The sequence below is a fragment of the Spermophilus citellus genome (assembly GCF_964194105.1).
Source record: "Spermophilus citellus genome assembly, chromosome: 10".
Lineage (NCBI taxonomy): Eukaryota > Metazoa > Chordata > Mammalia > Rodentia > Sciuridae > Spermophilus > Spermophilus citellus.
In genome coordinates this window covers 129063880-129081363 of record NC_138197.1, presented here as the reverse complement: position 1 = coordinate 129081363, position 17484 = coordinate 129063880, and the positions used below count along the sequence as shown (strand labels likewise).

Below are 17484 nucleotides of genomic sequence, written 5' to 3'. Positions count from 1 at the left end.
AATGCTGGGGACTGAACTCAGGACCTTGCACATTCTAGGCAAGTACTCTATTACTGAGCTAATAAACCCTCATCCTCGAATATTCTTGTTCTTAACAGAAAAGACAAAAGTAATAAAATGTTACTTCTGTTTTGTAATAATTTTTTTATATTTATTTTTTAGTTTTTGGTGGACACAACATCTTTTTTTTAAATTTTTATGTGGTGCTGAGGATCGAACCCAGCTCCCCGCACATGCCAGGCAAGCACGCTACGGCTTGAGCCACATCCCCAGCCCAAAAGGTTTTTTTTTAATCTTTTTTTTGTTGTTGTTGTGGGATTCTTTTTTAGTCTAAGCAAGGATTCCTTTTCTAGTCACCAAATTGCACCAAACTAAACGCTGAAAGTTCTTTGAATCTACCTTTTCTGTAGGCCTCAGCTTGTTTGTTTTAATCCTCCAACACTTACACATGTTCATCCTTGTTTTCACCCTTACTTTCCATCTTCTGAAAATGCCCCTTTAAAAACTAACGAGGGGCTGGGGATGTGGCTCAAGCGGTAATGCGCTTGCCTGGCATGTGTGGGGCGCTGGGTTCAATCCTCAGAGCCACATAAAATAAAATAAAGATGTTGTGTCCATCGAAAACTGAAAAATAAATATTAAAAAATTCTCTCTCTTTCTCTCTCTCAAAAAAAAAAAAACACTCAAAAAAACCCTATCATCTCTTTGTTATCACAATCAAAGTCATATTCCTCAGTTTCCTTTTGCTTTTAGTCACTCTTTGCCACATTTTCAAGAATTTATGCCCATCTTTTTTTTTTTTTTTTAAAGAGAGAGTGAGAGAGAGAGAGAATTTTTTTTTAATATTTATTTTTTAGTTCTCGGCGGACACAACATCTTTGTTGGTATGTGGTGCTGAGGATCGAACCCGGGCCGCACGCATGCCAGGTGAGCGTGCTACCGCTTGAGCCACATCCCCAGCCCTATGCCCATCTTTTCTTTGACCCTTTCTAGTGTAGAAACATCTGACCAAATTCAGGTTTTCTATAATTGGCTTATCAACTTCTTTTTTTTTTTTTAAAGAGAGAGTGAGAGAGGAGAGAGACAGAGAGAGAGAGAGAGAATTTTTAATATTTTTATTTTTTAGTTCTCGGCGGACACAACATCCCTGTTGGTATGTGGTGCTGAGGATCGAACCCGGGCCGCACGCATGCCAGGCGAGCATGCTACCGCTTGAGCCACATCCCCAGCCCCCCCCCTTTTTTTTTTTTTAAACCAGGACCTCAGTCAAATGTACTTACTCTATCGATTCTATCACTTTGGAAAAAGCATTCTGGCTAAGAAAACTATACAGTTTTCCCAGTTGTTCCCTCTTCATCTTCGAAGAAATGTTGATGATGTCTAATATCAAGCATCACCATCCAATTTAAAAACTTGTCTGGCTGGGCATGGTGGCGCATGTCTGTAATCTCAGCAATTTGGGAGGCTAAGACAGGAGGATCACAAGTTCAAAGGCAGCCTTAGCAACTTAGTGAGATTCTAAGCAACTTAGCAAGACCCTGTCTCAAATAAATAAATAAAATTTAAAAAATGGCAGGCTGAGAATGCAGCCCAGTGGTTAAGCACCTCTGGGTTCAATTCCCAATACCAAAAATATATACATGCATACATACATACATATATACTTGTCTGACTTCCTATTTTGGACTTCTGGCAGATGTAAGCACAATATGAACATACCACTACTGTCCATCTTGTGTCTGCACCAGTTTTATGGCTAGCGTGTGGAACACACCCCTACACAATCATCCCTAAATAATAACTCTTCATCACCTCTCCTCTGAATTCACCCAAATGATAACCAGTGTAACTTAAGTCATTGTCTCTGACCTAATAATTCTATCCTCATTGTAATAAGAGTTGTTCCCCACCCCTGGGGGATGAGAATAGATATTCCATGTGCTATCAAAATCATATTCCAAACCAGTCTCTTACAGTCTTATCCTACTATACCTCCAATACCCATGAAGTTCCACATACCGCTTTCTGTGTGAATCTTAGTCATCGATTTGGCAACAGTAGTTGGTTAAATAGTGTTCCCCTAATATAAATTCATGTTCATTTGGAAATTTAGGCTGTAACCTTATTTGGAAATAAGTCTTTATAGATGTAATCAAGTTTAGCAAAGGTTATAAGATAAGGGTGGACTATAATACAGTAACTATTGTACTTATAAGAAGAGGGGACTCTGGATTTGGGAGGTGGGGGGGTAGGTAGAGAAAGCCATATAAAATATAGAGATAGCTGGGGGGAGAAGACCATGTGAATATGGAGACAGAGATGACGATGTCTACAAGCTAAGGGGCACAGGAGTGCCAGTAACTCCCAGAAGCTAGGAGAGAGGCACCAGGACAGACTTTCTTCCCTCAGAGTCTCCAGCAAGAGCCAACTGTGATATCACCTTGGTTTCAGATCCGAAGTCTCCAAAAGTAGCCAAGAATATACTTCTATTGTTTTAAGCCATTTCATTGGTAGTAATGTGTTGTGCTGGCCCTAGGAAATGAATATAGTACTGGTACAATTCTCTCGACCTCTGTGGCCCAATACATTCACTATTTCCTATGGCCAATGAGCACGTGAGACGTAAGAGTCTAAACTAAGACTTATTTTTAAGTGTGAAATACACATCAGATTTCAAAGAATGGGAGGGAGCAAAAATTTCAATAATAATATTAGGCATCAATTACATGTGAAAATGATAATTCTGGATATACAGTGTTAAAGAATATATATTACTAAAATCCTGCAGGTTTCTCTTTGGTTTTAAATATGGCTATTGAAAAATTTAAAAATTTTAATCTATCGTATTATTTCCAAATTCCTTCCAAGTACTATGATTTGTAGGAGCTCTCTTCTACTTGGTTTGTTTTTCAAACTGCTGGCCTTCAAAATAAATGGTGCTTGTCTGAACTTTCATTTTCCTTTCCTTTGGTTTAAGCAGCTCCACTGAAGAAATCAGCTGGACTCTGATTAACCCACTTCTCTTCAGTCTTGAAAATGGATACCATCTTTGGCCCAGAGCCAAGTATCCCCCACACCACCATTCCTTTTACTCAAAATTAGCACCATTCAAAGTACATATCCTAGAGAAACACATTCTAGAAGATAAATCTAAGAATATTCACAGCAGTTATAAGGCATGGTGGTACACACTCATAATCCCAGCAACTCAGGAGGCTGAGGCAGGAGGACAGCATGTTTGAGGCCAATCTCAGCAACTTAGTGAGACCCTGTCTCAAAATAAAAAAGGACTGGGGATATGGCTCAGCAGTATAGTACTCCTGGGTTTAATCCCTTGTTCCATGAGGTTGGAGGGGTGGGATTTTCACACAAGCACTGTTCCTAATAACAAACATCTATAAACAACCCAAATGTCTACCAACAGTAGTCAGTAGTAGAAAGATTAACAAATTATATTATACTCTTATCATGGAATATTATACAAACCATAACTAATCAAAAGAACATGGGAAAATCTTAGAAATAATGTCAAGTAAAAATAAGGGGGAGGGCTGGTGTTGTACCAGTGCCTAGTAGCAAGTGTGAGGCACTGGTTTCAAACCTCAGCACCACATAAAAAAGTAAATAAATAAAATACAGGTCTTTAAAAAAAAAAAAAAAACTAAGGCGGGGGAATAAGACAGAAAAAAAAATAAGGGAGGGGCCTATATACTATACAATTAAAGTACAAAAAAAGGCAAAGGCAAGTTGAAACAATACAATGTTTAATGATAGTTACAGAAAGACTAAAGAAAAGGATAAGAATGCTAACATGGGGCATTCTTATATTCAACTGGTACCACTGATGACTCTGGAGACTAGTGACATTTTTGAGCACTTCCTGTCTAGCCTTGCTCAACTACTCCCTTCTACACGTTGCAGATGTGCCATATCCCTCCAAAGAATTACCCATGAACTGAGAGCAGCACCACTAAGTTCCTGGCAAATGACTGTTCATACCTGGGTTGCAGAGTAATTAAAGTGCAGGTTTGCACATTCCCATTGCAGGGAGATAATTACTCTGTTTTAAAAGCCCTTCAATCTCCAGCTGGGCTGGTGAAAGTAAAGCTCTTGTTGCAATCAACTTGACATTTAACCAAGCACTGCAGGTGCAAAATTTAAAGGTAAGACAAAAGCCTGCTAGAATGTTACTTTCTGCATATTTGAGTGACTTGGAGGAAAATGACAACAGTAGAAACAATGAGGGCTGGAATACTGGTAACAAATCATTAGTTGGTTGTTTTGTGGTATTGGGGCCCCAACTGGAGGGCCTCACACAAGATAGGCCAGTGCTATACCACTGACTGAGCTCATCCCCAGCACTGCAACAAATTTAAAGATGAGTTTTGAGTGTCTGTTGTGCATGCTTACATTAAATATTGGCTTCCCCTATGAAGTGGTCAAAATGGATATAGAATTTGATATTTATCAAAACTTTGAAAAATGTCCATGCACTTTGATCCCAAAACATCACTCTGGGCAAAGTTTCTTATATAAGGATTTCTCTGCAGCATTACTTATAGTAATGAAAAGTTAGAAACAACTTAATATTCAATATTGGGGGAAGAGTATTAAGTAAATAAAGGTAAATGTACCTGATGAAATATCATTAAGACTGATCAACATGAGAGTGTAGCTCAGCGGCAGGGTCTGTGAAGTTCAAGGAAAGCCCTGGAGGTGGCACAATGTATGTAGCCCAGCAACTTGGGAGACTAAGGCAAGAAGATTATACATTCAAGGTCAAGGCAATTTAACAAGGCCCTGTCTCCAAATACAAATTAAAAAGGCTAGGAATATAGCTCATAGTAGAATACTTCCCTAGCATGTGTGAGGCCCAGGGTTTAATCCCCAGCATTACAGGAGAAAGAGGAAAAGGAAATGGGATGCCAGTGTTTGATTTACTTTTTTGTGGTGCTGGACACTGACTGAACCCAGGGCCTTACTTATGGTAGGCAAGTGTTCTACCTCCAAGCTCCATCTCCAGCCAGAGCCCTGTGTGACTTAGACTGGAGAAAGCAAGACAGGAATGAAGCAAGGTGGCAGGCAGGAGGCCCTTGCAATAATCTAGGAGAGGATTGGTGGTGGCCTCATCAGGGGCCCTATCAATGGAGAAGGTAGGAACAGTCAGAATCTGGATAAAGTTCTTAAGGGGGGATCTGTAATGAACTAAATGTGACCCCTTGATGACTAGCTCTAAGGTCTTTGGCCTGAATACTTGCAGAATTGGTGCCCATTTACTTGGAAGATGAGGAAATTTTTGAATGATATCTAGGGTAGGATTGGAAGTTCTGTTTGGATGCGTTAATGTGAAGTACTGGTAAGCATCCCACTGGTGATGCAAGCCGTCCCTGGAGTTGAGAAAAAAGATGTGAGCTGTAGACACAATTTTGGTACTCAGTATTTCAAGTGACTCCACTGTGTGACATCACCTAGTGGTGGCTGTAGATGGTGAGCAGAAGAGGTTGGAGAACTGAGGATCAGACATTCTGATAATTAAATATTGGGAAAGTGAGGAGGAACTTGTAAAAGAGAGAGAGGAGATTTAGATACAGAGCCAATACAGAACACACCCACAATATTTTTCACCTGGAAAACCCTCCTCCACCCTACATTATCTATAACAGCAAAAGTCAAAATTTAGGGTGCACATATACATCACTTGGAGGTAACCAGGTCCCAAAGCCCAAGATAGGCAAAAATAGCAGCCCAGATACTGATTATAAACCAGGCTGACAATGACAAGGGTTGGCCTATATGATAAGGCCCAAATACCTGAAAAAGGCAAACTAAATTTTGCCCCAAATTCTCTGTCTAGTTTCTTCTTATTCTATTCTAGATAGCATGCATGAGTATACATATGCTTCAACCAGCTTAAACTAATTATTCAAACAAATTGTACTTCCCCAAACATGCTACATTTTACTGGATATCATTTCCCTTTGCACAAAGGCTCCTGTAGCCTGGAAGGTCTCTTTAATCTGACTGTGCCCAGAAAACTGACTCATTCTTCAAGATTCATTTTAAATGTCACTGATAGTGCGAAGTCTCACCAGATTCCCCAAACACCATTAAACATTGCTATATGACATTTATCAGACTGACTATCTGCTAGTGATTTTACCATCAGAGGAGTGTGTGGGAGACTGACACAAATCCCTCACCTACATTCCTCTTTTCCCCAAAACCAAATTGCACAGCTCCCATGAAGAAATAGACCTGCAGACTTCCTATGGTATCCAAATGACTGTACCCTACACAGAGCTACTCAATGAGTTAGATTTTAGCCCAGGAATTTCTGCCTCTTCATCAGTTCTAGAACTCCCCCCAGAGCATCTACATAGATTTTTGGAATATGGTTCCTCAAAATTCCTAAGAAAAACCCAGCAGTCTGACAGTGCTTCTGTTTATCTAAAGCTGAATCCTTGAGGGCAACCAGCTTCTGAAGGTTGTTACGTCAGAATTCATTAAGTAGTTTTAGTTACATGTGACTTCATTAGAAAATTAGAAGATTCAAAAGGAATAATAATACTTCTCAGGCAGGGGTTGTGGCTCAGTGGTAGAGTGCTCACCTGACACATGTAAGGCCCTGGGTTCAATCCTCAACACCACATAAAAATAAATAAAAATAAAGGTAATGTGTCCAACTACAATTTAAAAAATATAAATTTTTTTAAAAAAATACTTCTTGGGGCTGGGGATGTGGCTCAAGCGGCAGCGCGCTCGCCTGGCGTGCATGCGACCCAGGTTCGATCCTCAGCACCACATACAAACAAAGATGTTGTGTCCGCCAAAAACTAAAAAAAAATAAATATTAAAAAAAAAATTAAAAAAAAAAAAACTTCTCATGCAAAAACACCTACTTTGTTCATATGCATGATGCTATAAAAAGGAGGTTTGATATATTGTCCCCAAAATCTTGAACCCAGCCCCAGCATGTGGATTTTCCCCATTTTGACTGGCAACTATTTTATTCCTTTTACAATCACAAACCAGTTTATTAATAACTAGTAATAACTGTTAAGAACAGTTTTTGATTTTGAACTGTGAACCAAAGTTGCTCACCTGGGGGGAGATAAATTGGGGAGGCACTTGCGCCCGGAGACTAGGAGAAGAACTCAGCGGCTGCACTGGTGTGTGCAGGCCTCTCGATTGTGCTGTGCTGTTTCCAAATAAACCGTGATTGCCGCCCTAGGGACAGAACAGCACCAGTAAGGCTTTTTGTTAACATGAGAAAACGCAAGTAAGAAGCAGTTCAGGCTTCTACCTCTCAAAAAGAATCATGATCTGTGCCCCATGGACTCACACTCATTGGGGAGTGCTGGGCAACATTACTCAAATCAAGTTATGAGCAAACCAGTCACCATCTGTGCAGGATGAGAAACAACACAAACCGAAGGGCCAAATTGAGCCAAGTGCTGGAAGCAGCACTACATTCTTTTATTGAAAGGTATAGGCAATATAAGATTAAATTACTTAATTTTTAAAGAGTCAGATTACCCAATTTATTCTCAAACCTTATAATCTGAGATCCATCTTAAAAGACACCAGAATAGAAAGACACGCTTATTAGTAGTTATCAGTTGTAAAAATCACACCATGATTCCTCTTCTCTGAATTGCTGAACCACATAATTGCTGCCATGTAATACAGTAAGCTGAGTGCCACGAGGACATGCTCAAACTCCAAAGGCCCTTCCCTGTCCTGGATCTGCTCCACCCCTTCTTTGCTAGATGAGGAAACGTTAATCACACAGTGAGATCAAAAAGAAAGAAAGGGGAAAAGTAAAAATCATTCTAGGGATACCAAGCAAACATTACTCACCTGTAACTTCTCATTCAAATGTATAAATCTCAAGTCTAGTTAAAAATCAGTTTAGTTCCCTGGTTTTGGGAAGACTCCTCCCCAAGCACATCTCCCCTGTTACAATGACAGCTAGAGACAGCTGCACTGTGCCTTTCTAACTTGTTTTTAGCTAAAGGAAAGTTCCTCAGCAAAAAAACAGTGTTTTATAACCTGACATTGTTCCTCTGCCTGAGATTCTTCTCTACCCCATCTTCACTTGGCCCCCTCAAGATGCAACTCAGAAGGTCATCCTTGTCAAGGATGGCTTTCCCAAGACTTTCCTCATTCCACAGGCAAAGCAACTGAGCTCACCTCTAGATTAACAAACACTGAAACTTTGATGACACCACTTAACAAACTGTGTTAAAACAATTATTTTTCCATTCTGTCTTTCTATCACCAACTTAATCCTTCCCTCTTTGCATTCCCAGAACTCAATAAAGCCCTGGTCTGTAGGTCGCATACATCATTTGCAAACATCCATGAACCACTAATTTATCCCACTGATTATCTTCAGCAAAGAAAGAGGCACCACTGCTTGCACAGCTTATGCTGAGTGTATAAACTCTGAACTAAAGTCCCCACCTTTAGCTCACCACAGGGATAAGGCAATTTTCAAGAATTTTGCAATGGAATCATTAAGTTCTAGAACACTAAAGATACTTTGATGGTTTAATGATTCAAGAACAGATTAAGGGACTGCTACAGGTAAATTAATGAACTTAAAAGCACTGAAAATAAGAATGATCATAAAAATAAAGTAGAAATGGCAATTAAAACCTATGTGTCTCATTTTAAAAAAATCAAAGATCCACCATAAATTTTGTTTCCAAAAAGTTCTAGAAGCTTTGGGCTAGGGTTGTGGCTCAGCGGTAGAGCACTCGCCTAGCATATGCAAGGACCTGGCTTCAATCCTTAGCACCACATAAAAATAAATAAAGCGAAGGTAATGTGTCCAACTACAACTAAAAAATAAATATTAAAAAAAAATTCTAGAAGCTCTAATATTTCCACTCCTCCTGATTACTCACTAAACTGTCACTTTAAGGTTAAACACATCGGCTTTAACTTTTCTCAGATGACAGCTTGGCTACCAATCATCCCTGAGAATATTATCTCACCAAGAATAGTGTGCTATGATCATTCTCATATTTTACTCTCAAAGTAATGACTTTGCCACTAAATATCATTTATTCATGATCAATTGTTGGATGGTAGTGATCGTCTTTCCCAGAATCCGTGTTTTGGCAAAAATGAAACAATTTTATGAAGGGTTTTTTGGTGGTGGTGGTGGTGGTTTTGCCAGGGTGAGGGTGCTGCCAGGACTTTATGAATGCATTCTACCACTGAGCTACATCCTCAGCCCCTGGGAGTGGCATGTTAGAGACAGGGTCTTGCTGTGCTGTGCAGGGTAGCCTTGTACTCCTGTGCTCAAGCAATCCTGCCGCCTCAGAATCCCAACTAGCTGGGACTACAGGCATGTGCCACTCTATCTGGCTTGGGGTCAGTTTAAATTTCAACCTTCCCTTTGATAAGGGAAAAAGAATCTGTATCTGTAAGTTTTGGTAAAATCAAGCCCCTACTTTCCTTTTTCCAGGAGACAAGACTCTACCTTTTCCATTAAAGTTTAAGGATCTCTAAAGCTATACATAAAACATTGATATATCTGAAATGGAAAATAGTAGTCAATCAAAAATGCCTTCCCTCTACCTTAATAAGGAATCTTGGCACCACAGTGCTTATTTTCTTGGCTTGGATTTGCTGTTGTACACAGTGATGTATTAGGGAAATCCTATTTATCTGGCCTTTTAAAAAATTAAATTTAGAAATTAAGACAACAGTATTCCAAATCTTGTATGTATGCTAACATTGCTTTATCTGGCTATCACTAAAGTTTTGACTGTTGTATATGAGGCTTCAAAGACAACTGGAGTCCTCATAATTATTGGTAATATGTGCTTTAACCCCAGTGTTCAACTCAGGAAAGTCTATTAATTTAAAACAAAAGCAGCAAGCTGACTGAAATCTTATGTAACTTGGAAAATAAAAACCTTGAATTTTACTTTTAATTATGAAGTATATTCAATTAACTCTGAATGAGGATAGCCTGAGAAGACCTAGAGCAAGGGGCTGCTCCAGTTCCAATGAAACTGCTCTATTTGGACAGAACATGTGCACCAAGGTGGGCAACAACGGACTTTGTAGCAATGCACAAACTACAAAACAAGGAGGAATGAATGATCTTTTCGTAAAGTCCAGGGCCAAACTAGTTTGGATGGTCTATTATGCTCAAGAGTATGTACTAACAGCTTCTGATAATTATGCAATCTTAGACCACATTTATCATCAGCATTAACCAAGAATATTATGAAAATTTTACATTTTCTACATCTCAACTCAAAATATAAGAGTAACATATATCCATATCCTCTGTGGAAACATAAAAACAGTGAAAAATAAAGGAAGAAAACAAAAATTTACTTATGATTCCCAGTCCAGATATAACCAATCTGAACACATGGACACAGTATAATCCTCATTTTAAAATGTGTCAGGGCAACAACTGGACATAAATGCCTAGGAGCACCCAGACTATGGTCTAAGAAGAACTGCTTTATGTCAGCCTTCAATGTTTATATGATAGTCATACAGAATACAACTAATAATTACACACTGTAATCAATGTCCTCCTATGACACCCTGGGGGTAAAGGACACAGTGATGGTGGGGGGTCCCAGAGTGATAGCTAGTGAGATTCCTGCTAGAGTTATTGTTGCAAAGACACTGTTGCTCCAAATCCCTGGCTTTCTCCACAGACTACAACAGACTGTGGAGTGACAAGAATCCTGCTGTGCCCCCTCAGGCTTGAGAGAGCCAGAAGGCAGCAGGTTACCAGCCCTTCCCTTCCCTGGAGGACATCCAGTGCAATCCTACCTAGCAAGGGGCTGTTTAGGTCCAAAGAAGCCACCACATCTGAGAAAGAGCTCTTTTTTGGGGTAATTATTGTATTTTAAACTTAAAGACATGACATTTTAGGATGCTGTAGGCCTCAAATAAGAATCTTACTAGTTTTGCTGTTATTTTTTGATTAGCAGGCATATTAAATTGAAAAGACCCCCAAAGTATTACTTGTTATCCAATCTAATGCTAAAAATAGCACATATTGCTAACTTAGATCATATAAGGTATTTACGGTGGCCTCATTAACATTTTCCCATCAGTTATTAACTTATTAAATGTGAATTCATGAGAAAAATGAGAAATCAAATTTTTTAAAAGGTTTAAAATAAAATCTATGTTGAGAAACATGGAGAGAGATGGGTTCTATAGGATCTAAGATCTAAAACCTACACTTAGTATCATTCTGTGCATTCAGTAATCAACAAATTTCCCAGAGACAGACAAATGATGCAATAAACTGCAGACCAGGGCCAAGGCGAGGCCATAGCCAAGCAGTTACAAATTTGAGAGGCCTCCTTACTTGTCTAGCAGCGAAGTTTTGGGGGTTGAGCCCTGTGCCGATTGCTCCAAGGCTGACGTTGGGTAGTGTGGAACCAGAGGGAGACAGCTTGTAGCTGGGAGAAGGGGAGAAGGGAGAGCAGGGAGCCTCATCCCCAAGGCACCCATCTTGATTGGAGAAAGGCAAAGTCAGCTGAAAGGTAGTAGGAGTTAGCCAATCACAATGAGTGTTGGTTAGTGAAGCAACAGAATGCAAGAAGGGAAAGAGAGAGACACTAGGAATAAACAAAGTGAGAGCGTATTAGCAATAACCCAGGATGGAATCTGGATAATAATCTGGATAATCACCATCACACTCTGCCCAACAGATACTATCTGTCATCCTCTTTGAAACAGTTTTCTTTTCACATTCTGTCCACTGCATTAGATAAATGCTGTCAGACGCTTATTTTTTTCTGCATCTAATATTGATTTCTCTCACTGTGTGGCTCCTTTAACAGAAGCCAGGGTAATCTTCTTTAGAAGTATGTTGCTGCCTGGACCAGCATCAGTGATGTCAAAAAGGTGCCAGATCTAAACATTTTTGTCTTAACTGCTTTATGAAGACCAGGAGCACTGCAAATTGGTGTTTTGAAACAAGGAACAATGTTTTCCTTTAGAAATGTTAAAAATTAAAAAAAAATAGATAAAAATTATTTGACTCCATCAGATAGTTGAGAATTTGAAAAGTACACTACTGTTACTAAATATAAACTACTAGGAAAGTGGGAAAGAAAAAGAGTTCTTTCAAAACTGAAGGCAAGGCCTTAGGAAATACAAGTATTTGCACAATACCCAAAATGTATTTTGTAGTTGCAGAGCAGAAGGGGGGAAAATAATTCAGAATAAATTTATCTCTAAAATTTCCTCTACATGCTTTGAGTGTGTATTGCCCATCAAACTTCATGAATATTTCAAAACCTAGATCTTGGTCACAATACTCGCATGCTAAAGACAGACCTTTCTAGATCCTGCCCAATCACCTATTCTCAGGTCACCACTTCAATGCAGGTGATGTTTTGTGCTTTACTCATTGAGTCCAGAATCAGTTATCAAAATCTGACAATGGGAACCAAACCAGTTCTCTTGAATTATTATCTTAAAGAATTCAACTCACCTTCTCAAAATAAGGCCCACTATCTGTGGTTCCCATGTCTTTGGAATTAGGTGGACGGAACCCAGATCGATCCTTCCTCATGATATCATTAAAATCCCCGAGATTCATTGCTCGCTTGTCCACATCAAATTTCTTATCTGAAAGGACATAAACAGAGTGAAAATTTCAAGAACCAAGAGAGACCCACCCACCTTGCTCTCTGGGGTGCTGGGTATAACCTCTTTCTGCTCCTTGGGGAAAAGATCAGGAGAGATCTCACTGGGATAATCTGCTGGGTTTTATCCCCAGAACACATGTGGGTTCTTTACTAGAAGCAACACAAGACACAAGACACGTATCTGCTGCAGCTTGTCTTCCAGGGAGAACAGAAAGAGAGCCTTAGGGCTAACCCAGTACAAATCTGGCTAAGAAAATATTTAGATGGTTATTGATGTGTTTAATGAATACATCTTGCTCATAAATTTGTGTTTCTTAGTGAGAGAAACTGTTTTTGCTTTTTTAGCATCTGGTAGATAAATGATGGAGTTGTGAAATACAGTTATAGGGGGAAATGTCAAAGAGGCCCAGCTTTGCTTTGAAACTTAAAGTTTGAGAGCTGCACACAGTCAAAAGCGTCCGTGTCACCTGCACAATGCAATCTCCTAAATGGACCAATCTCTCCCATTTTCCCCTCATAACTCTATAAATTCGCTATTATATATCAGAGCTCCACACTACACACTTCCCTTACTACCCAGGATTGTTTTCTTTTTGTCTTAGTTTAAGTTCCTCAGGGTGAGTAATAGCATTACTAAGAAAATCCCACAGATTTTCAGATAGGGCTGACACTATAAGCTCTCAAACTGCAATGGAAGAGTATGTCAGTAATGAAAACAGCAACTGAGGCCCAAGTCTAGCAGCACCACAGATATCAGGATATTGTTACCTCTCTTGAAAAAACTGGGAAGATGTGGCACAACCCAGCTTGCAGTCCTCTGTAACACCAATGCTTGGAACGAAGAGCAAGGCTGATTTTTTAGGTGGACTCTCCCTCTCCACAATTAACCGACAACTACCATGTCCTACTTTCTTATAGTGGGCACACATCACTTCTTTACATTTGTTCCTGCTCTTGTCATGTGAGTTTTCAACTTCTACCTAGTATTTTATGTGGTATCTTATACAGAGTAAGCATTTAATAAATGTCCATTGAACTGCCCCATCCCAAGTTAACACGGCAGGAGATCCCAGTGGCACATCATTAACACCAGTACACTCCAATCCTTGGTGAACTGATACACACCTACAGACAAATCCATTTTGCTGCCTGGATTATCTTCAGTTTGACTCTGAAAATTCAAATAAAAACAGATGAGAGAAAATTAAGGGTGCACATGTAAATTAGGGAAGAAGTAGCATTATTCATGTGAAAGCCAATCTTATCAGGGGCACTATACAAATGAACTTTACACTGGAACGAAGACCTTAACATTTTAACATGCTAATTTGATTGCTGCTGGTGTCTGTAATTCTTAAAATTCAAATTTCACATATGATTAGCCTCCTACACCTATGGACAGAGAAATGGCTAGACAGCTGCAGGGAGAAATAAACCCGTCCTCAAGTTCCAGTCAGCCCAGGATCAAATTCCATGAATGGCAGCCAAACGATGATGACTTCTTCTCGTGACTCGTCAAGTCACCACGTCTGAAAAGGTCTGTAGCCAAGTCATTTATCTGTTGGCAATCAGGTCAGGTGTCCCCACAATGTTCTCAAGAAATAAGGAAACTAGAAATCCACAAGAATTCCCTACATGATTAATCCCTGTAGTTTTTCTAGGTATTTTGTTGTTCTCTTTTTAAAATTAAAATATAAAAACTGACACAACAGTGTTAGGGAAAACTGTGTGAACTTAAGTTGTTTGCCATTTTCTTCCCCAAGGAAAAGGACACAAAGATAGCAAATTGAAGCTCTCATCTTTAAATGCTGAAGTATATCATTAAGAATAAAAGAACAGAAAGCAAATATAGTGTAATTCAAAACATCAAAAACACTGCTTAATTAGCTTCTAAATTTATATTATTATATGATAATGTGGCAATAGATTTAAAATTCATACTAAACCTAAAATTTGGGATACATTATACATATGAGAAAAGTAAAACTTACCAGCAATCCCATATTTGAAAACTGTTTGGCAAGAGGATTCATCCATGAATCATTGTTTCCTCCTTTTAGTGAGCACTACAGAAATGAAATATGTAACCTCAGAACCGCATAATTTATCTCCCCCTCCTGGGTTGCAAAAGTACACACTGAAAACGTAGAACCAAGAGTTTAACTCTGTGAACCCTATTTCTCTAAATTACTTTGGTATTTTAATGTTAGTTTAAATGATTAATAAGATCTCATTCTGTTTTCATTCTTTCTCTACTTATCACCCTGAACTAGAAGTAACTAGAGAGACATAAGGTACTTTTAATTTTTAAAATGTAAAGAAGTTATAAAATGTGATTTCTGAGCACTACCACTTCCACTTTCAGTGGGTTGCTCTTCTTGTGACTCAAGCTGGTTTGTATTACGAAAAAATAAACAGCTGATGCTGGTGCACATCAGCTTTCATTTGGAAGGAGCCTACTTAAACAGGACATCCATACAGAGGTGTGGATGCAATGAGAACAGCAATGTAGTACCTCATCTATTTCACAGCACAAAGGACATTTGTTCGCAGTCGGAAAGAGGACTGGTGTAAGACACCATCACCTATCTTCTGGGCAAATAAGTTGTTTGTTAATGGGATCAGGAAGACTCTCCTGAACAAGGCACCAGTCATCAGCTCACTTCCACTTCTGGAAAGAAGACAGGTGGAACTGTGATGGGAATTTGGCAGGATGGAGTCCATGTTATGGCTTGCATCTAGTACTTTTTCCCCCTACAAAGGTCATGTGTTAACAATGCAGCAACATTCAGAGGAGCTGTAACCTCATCAGTGGATTAATCCATTTGATGAAGTAATAATTTGAATGGACTACTGGATATCTGAGACAGGTGGGTATGGCTAGAGGAGGTAGGTCATTGGGCTTGTGCCCTTAGGGATCACATCTTGTCATTGTCACTTCCTGGTTGCCATGAGCTGGGCAGCTTTCTGCCACCAAACCCTTCCACCATGATGCTTTGTCTCACCTCAGGCCCAGGATGGAGGTGACTGACTATGGATGGAGACTCTAAAACCGTAAGCCAAAATAAACTTTCTTCCACTAAGTTGTTCTTATCATGTATTTTAGTTACAGTGACCAAAAACTAACTAAAACAGTTTATATTAATATAATTAATACTAATAGTGTGCTCTATAGGTAAAAATTATGTGTTGTGATATCTGTCATATTTATAGGTTTCGAGGTCCAAAAGTCCTCCCTGGAGGGAAAGGGGGAAGTTATTTTTGTTTTTTTTTAAATTTTTTTCTTTTAGTTGTAGATGGACACAATACCTTTATTTTATTTGTTTATTTTTATATGGTGCCAGGGACTGAACCTAGTGCCTCACATATGCTAGGCAAAGAAGCACTCTACCACTGAGCGACAACCCCAGCCCTGAAGTTGTTTTTTAACAGGTGAAAGGTTTTAGTTTTGTAAGATAAAAACAATGTTGTTTTGATGGTAGCCCAATGGCATGAACATAATTAATGCCACTGAACTGCACACTTAAAATGGTTAAGATGATAAATGTTATGTGTACTTTACCACAATTTTTCAAAAAAGGTCCTCAGAATGAAAGTCTCAGAATCATTGGCATAGGAGCTGAAGCACCCAACTTCCATTTAACTCAATTAAATAAATCTTGGTTGTCACCTGAGTAGGGCATTCATTAGGATTAGGGTTAGGGTCAGAGTTAGGGTTCTAAGACGAATTCTCCTTTGGTCATCTGTTAATGACCAAAACACTGCCAAAGCAGACTAGAGAACATAAAGGTATAAAGATGCTGAAAAGATTACCAAATAATTTCTTTTGTGATGGGAGTAGGAAATAAAAGTCATTTTAAAAGGGAAAATATAAGGAATTGTATGAATAAAATGTCTCCAATAGAAACAAACTGTCTTGGGCTGGGGATGTGGCTCAAGCAGTAGCGCGCTCGCCTGGCATGCGTGTGGCCCGGGTTCGATCCTCAGCACCACATACCAACAAAGATGTTGTGTCCGCCGAGAACTAAAAAATAAATATAAAAAAAAAATTCTCTCTCTCTCTCCCTCTCTTTCTAAAAAAGAAAGAAAGAAAGAAAGAAAGAAAGAAACAAACAGTCTTCTCCTGCTACAGAAGAAACTCAAGGTATTTAACTAAATCAATATTTCATAGGCAAAGGGATAAAGGCCACCAGAAGGTCTTCTAAGATAGCCGGGTGTTTGAAACCTGGGAGAATATTAACTGTGAAGTGTTTCACAGGAAAACAGTGCTCTCAGATTGAAAATCAGTATATGCTTATTTCTGTCATTTTTTCTTGTGTGTAGAGAAAAAAAAAAAAAAAAGGAGAACCCTACTGCCAAGGCAATGGTTTAGATGAAAAGACTATTGTTCTAGATTAAAAACCAAAGCCTTAGAGCTAGGGGTACAACTGAACAACTGAGTGGTAGAGTGCTTGTCTAGCATGCACAGGGCCCTGGGCTCCAAACAGCACTGCAAATAAACAAACAACCTCATTAAACTATGCAAATCCAAGGAGAAATTAAGTTGTTATAAGATACGGAAAGTGAAAAGTTTAGAAGTCAGCCTGGTACAGGATGTAGAGAAATCACCTAGTTGCTATATAACAAGAGCACACAATGGTACTTTGATTAGAAGGAAGGTTCTGGGTTTTGGGCTTTCCCCAGTCAGGTAAAACTACAACAAGACTGCCTGGAGAAGCCAGTATTATCTTGCTTGAGTTTCTCTTGTATATCTCCGTTGCACTTTACTTAAGAACTTCTTTGGCTTTTTAATGTCAATGCATAAAATATTTTTAAGACATGCTTGGAGAGT

The 17484-nt window shown here is 39.1% G+C and overlaps 1 protein-coding gene across 6 annotated transcripts in view; it reads right to left on the bottom strand.

The window, feature by feature from the left end:
• TNRC6B (trinucleotide repeat containing adaptor 6B) overlaps positions 1–17484 on the bottom strand; it is a 246723-nt gene that overhangs the window by 32702 nt on the left and 196537 nt on the right. For 4 of the 6 annotated variants that reach the window (XM_081309335.1, XM_081309333.1, XM_081309334.1 and 1 more), the window contains 5 exons: positions 14645–14719; positions 13779–13824; positions 12497–12633; positions 11363–11533; positions 7102–7227 (listed from right to left, as the gene is read on the bottom strand). In XM_081309335.1, the coding sequence (XP_081165461.1) occupies positions 7102–7227; positions 11363–11533; positions 12497–12633; positions 13779–13824; positions 14645–14719 (555 nt within the window). The remainder of the gene's footprint in view (positions 1–7101; positions 7228–11362; positions 11534–12496; positions 12634–13778; positions 13825–14644; positions 14720–17484) is intronic. The other 2 variants (XM_081309338.1, XM_081309337.1) reach the window with 1 other exon arrangement.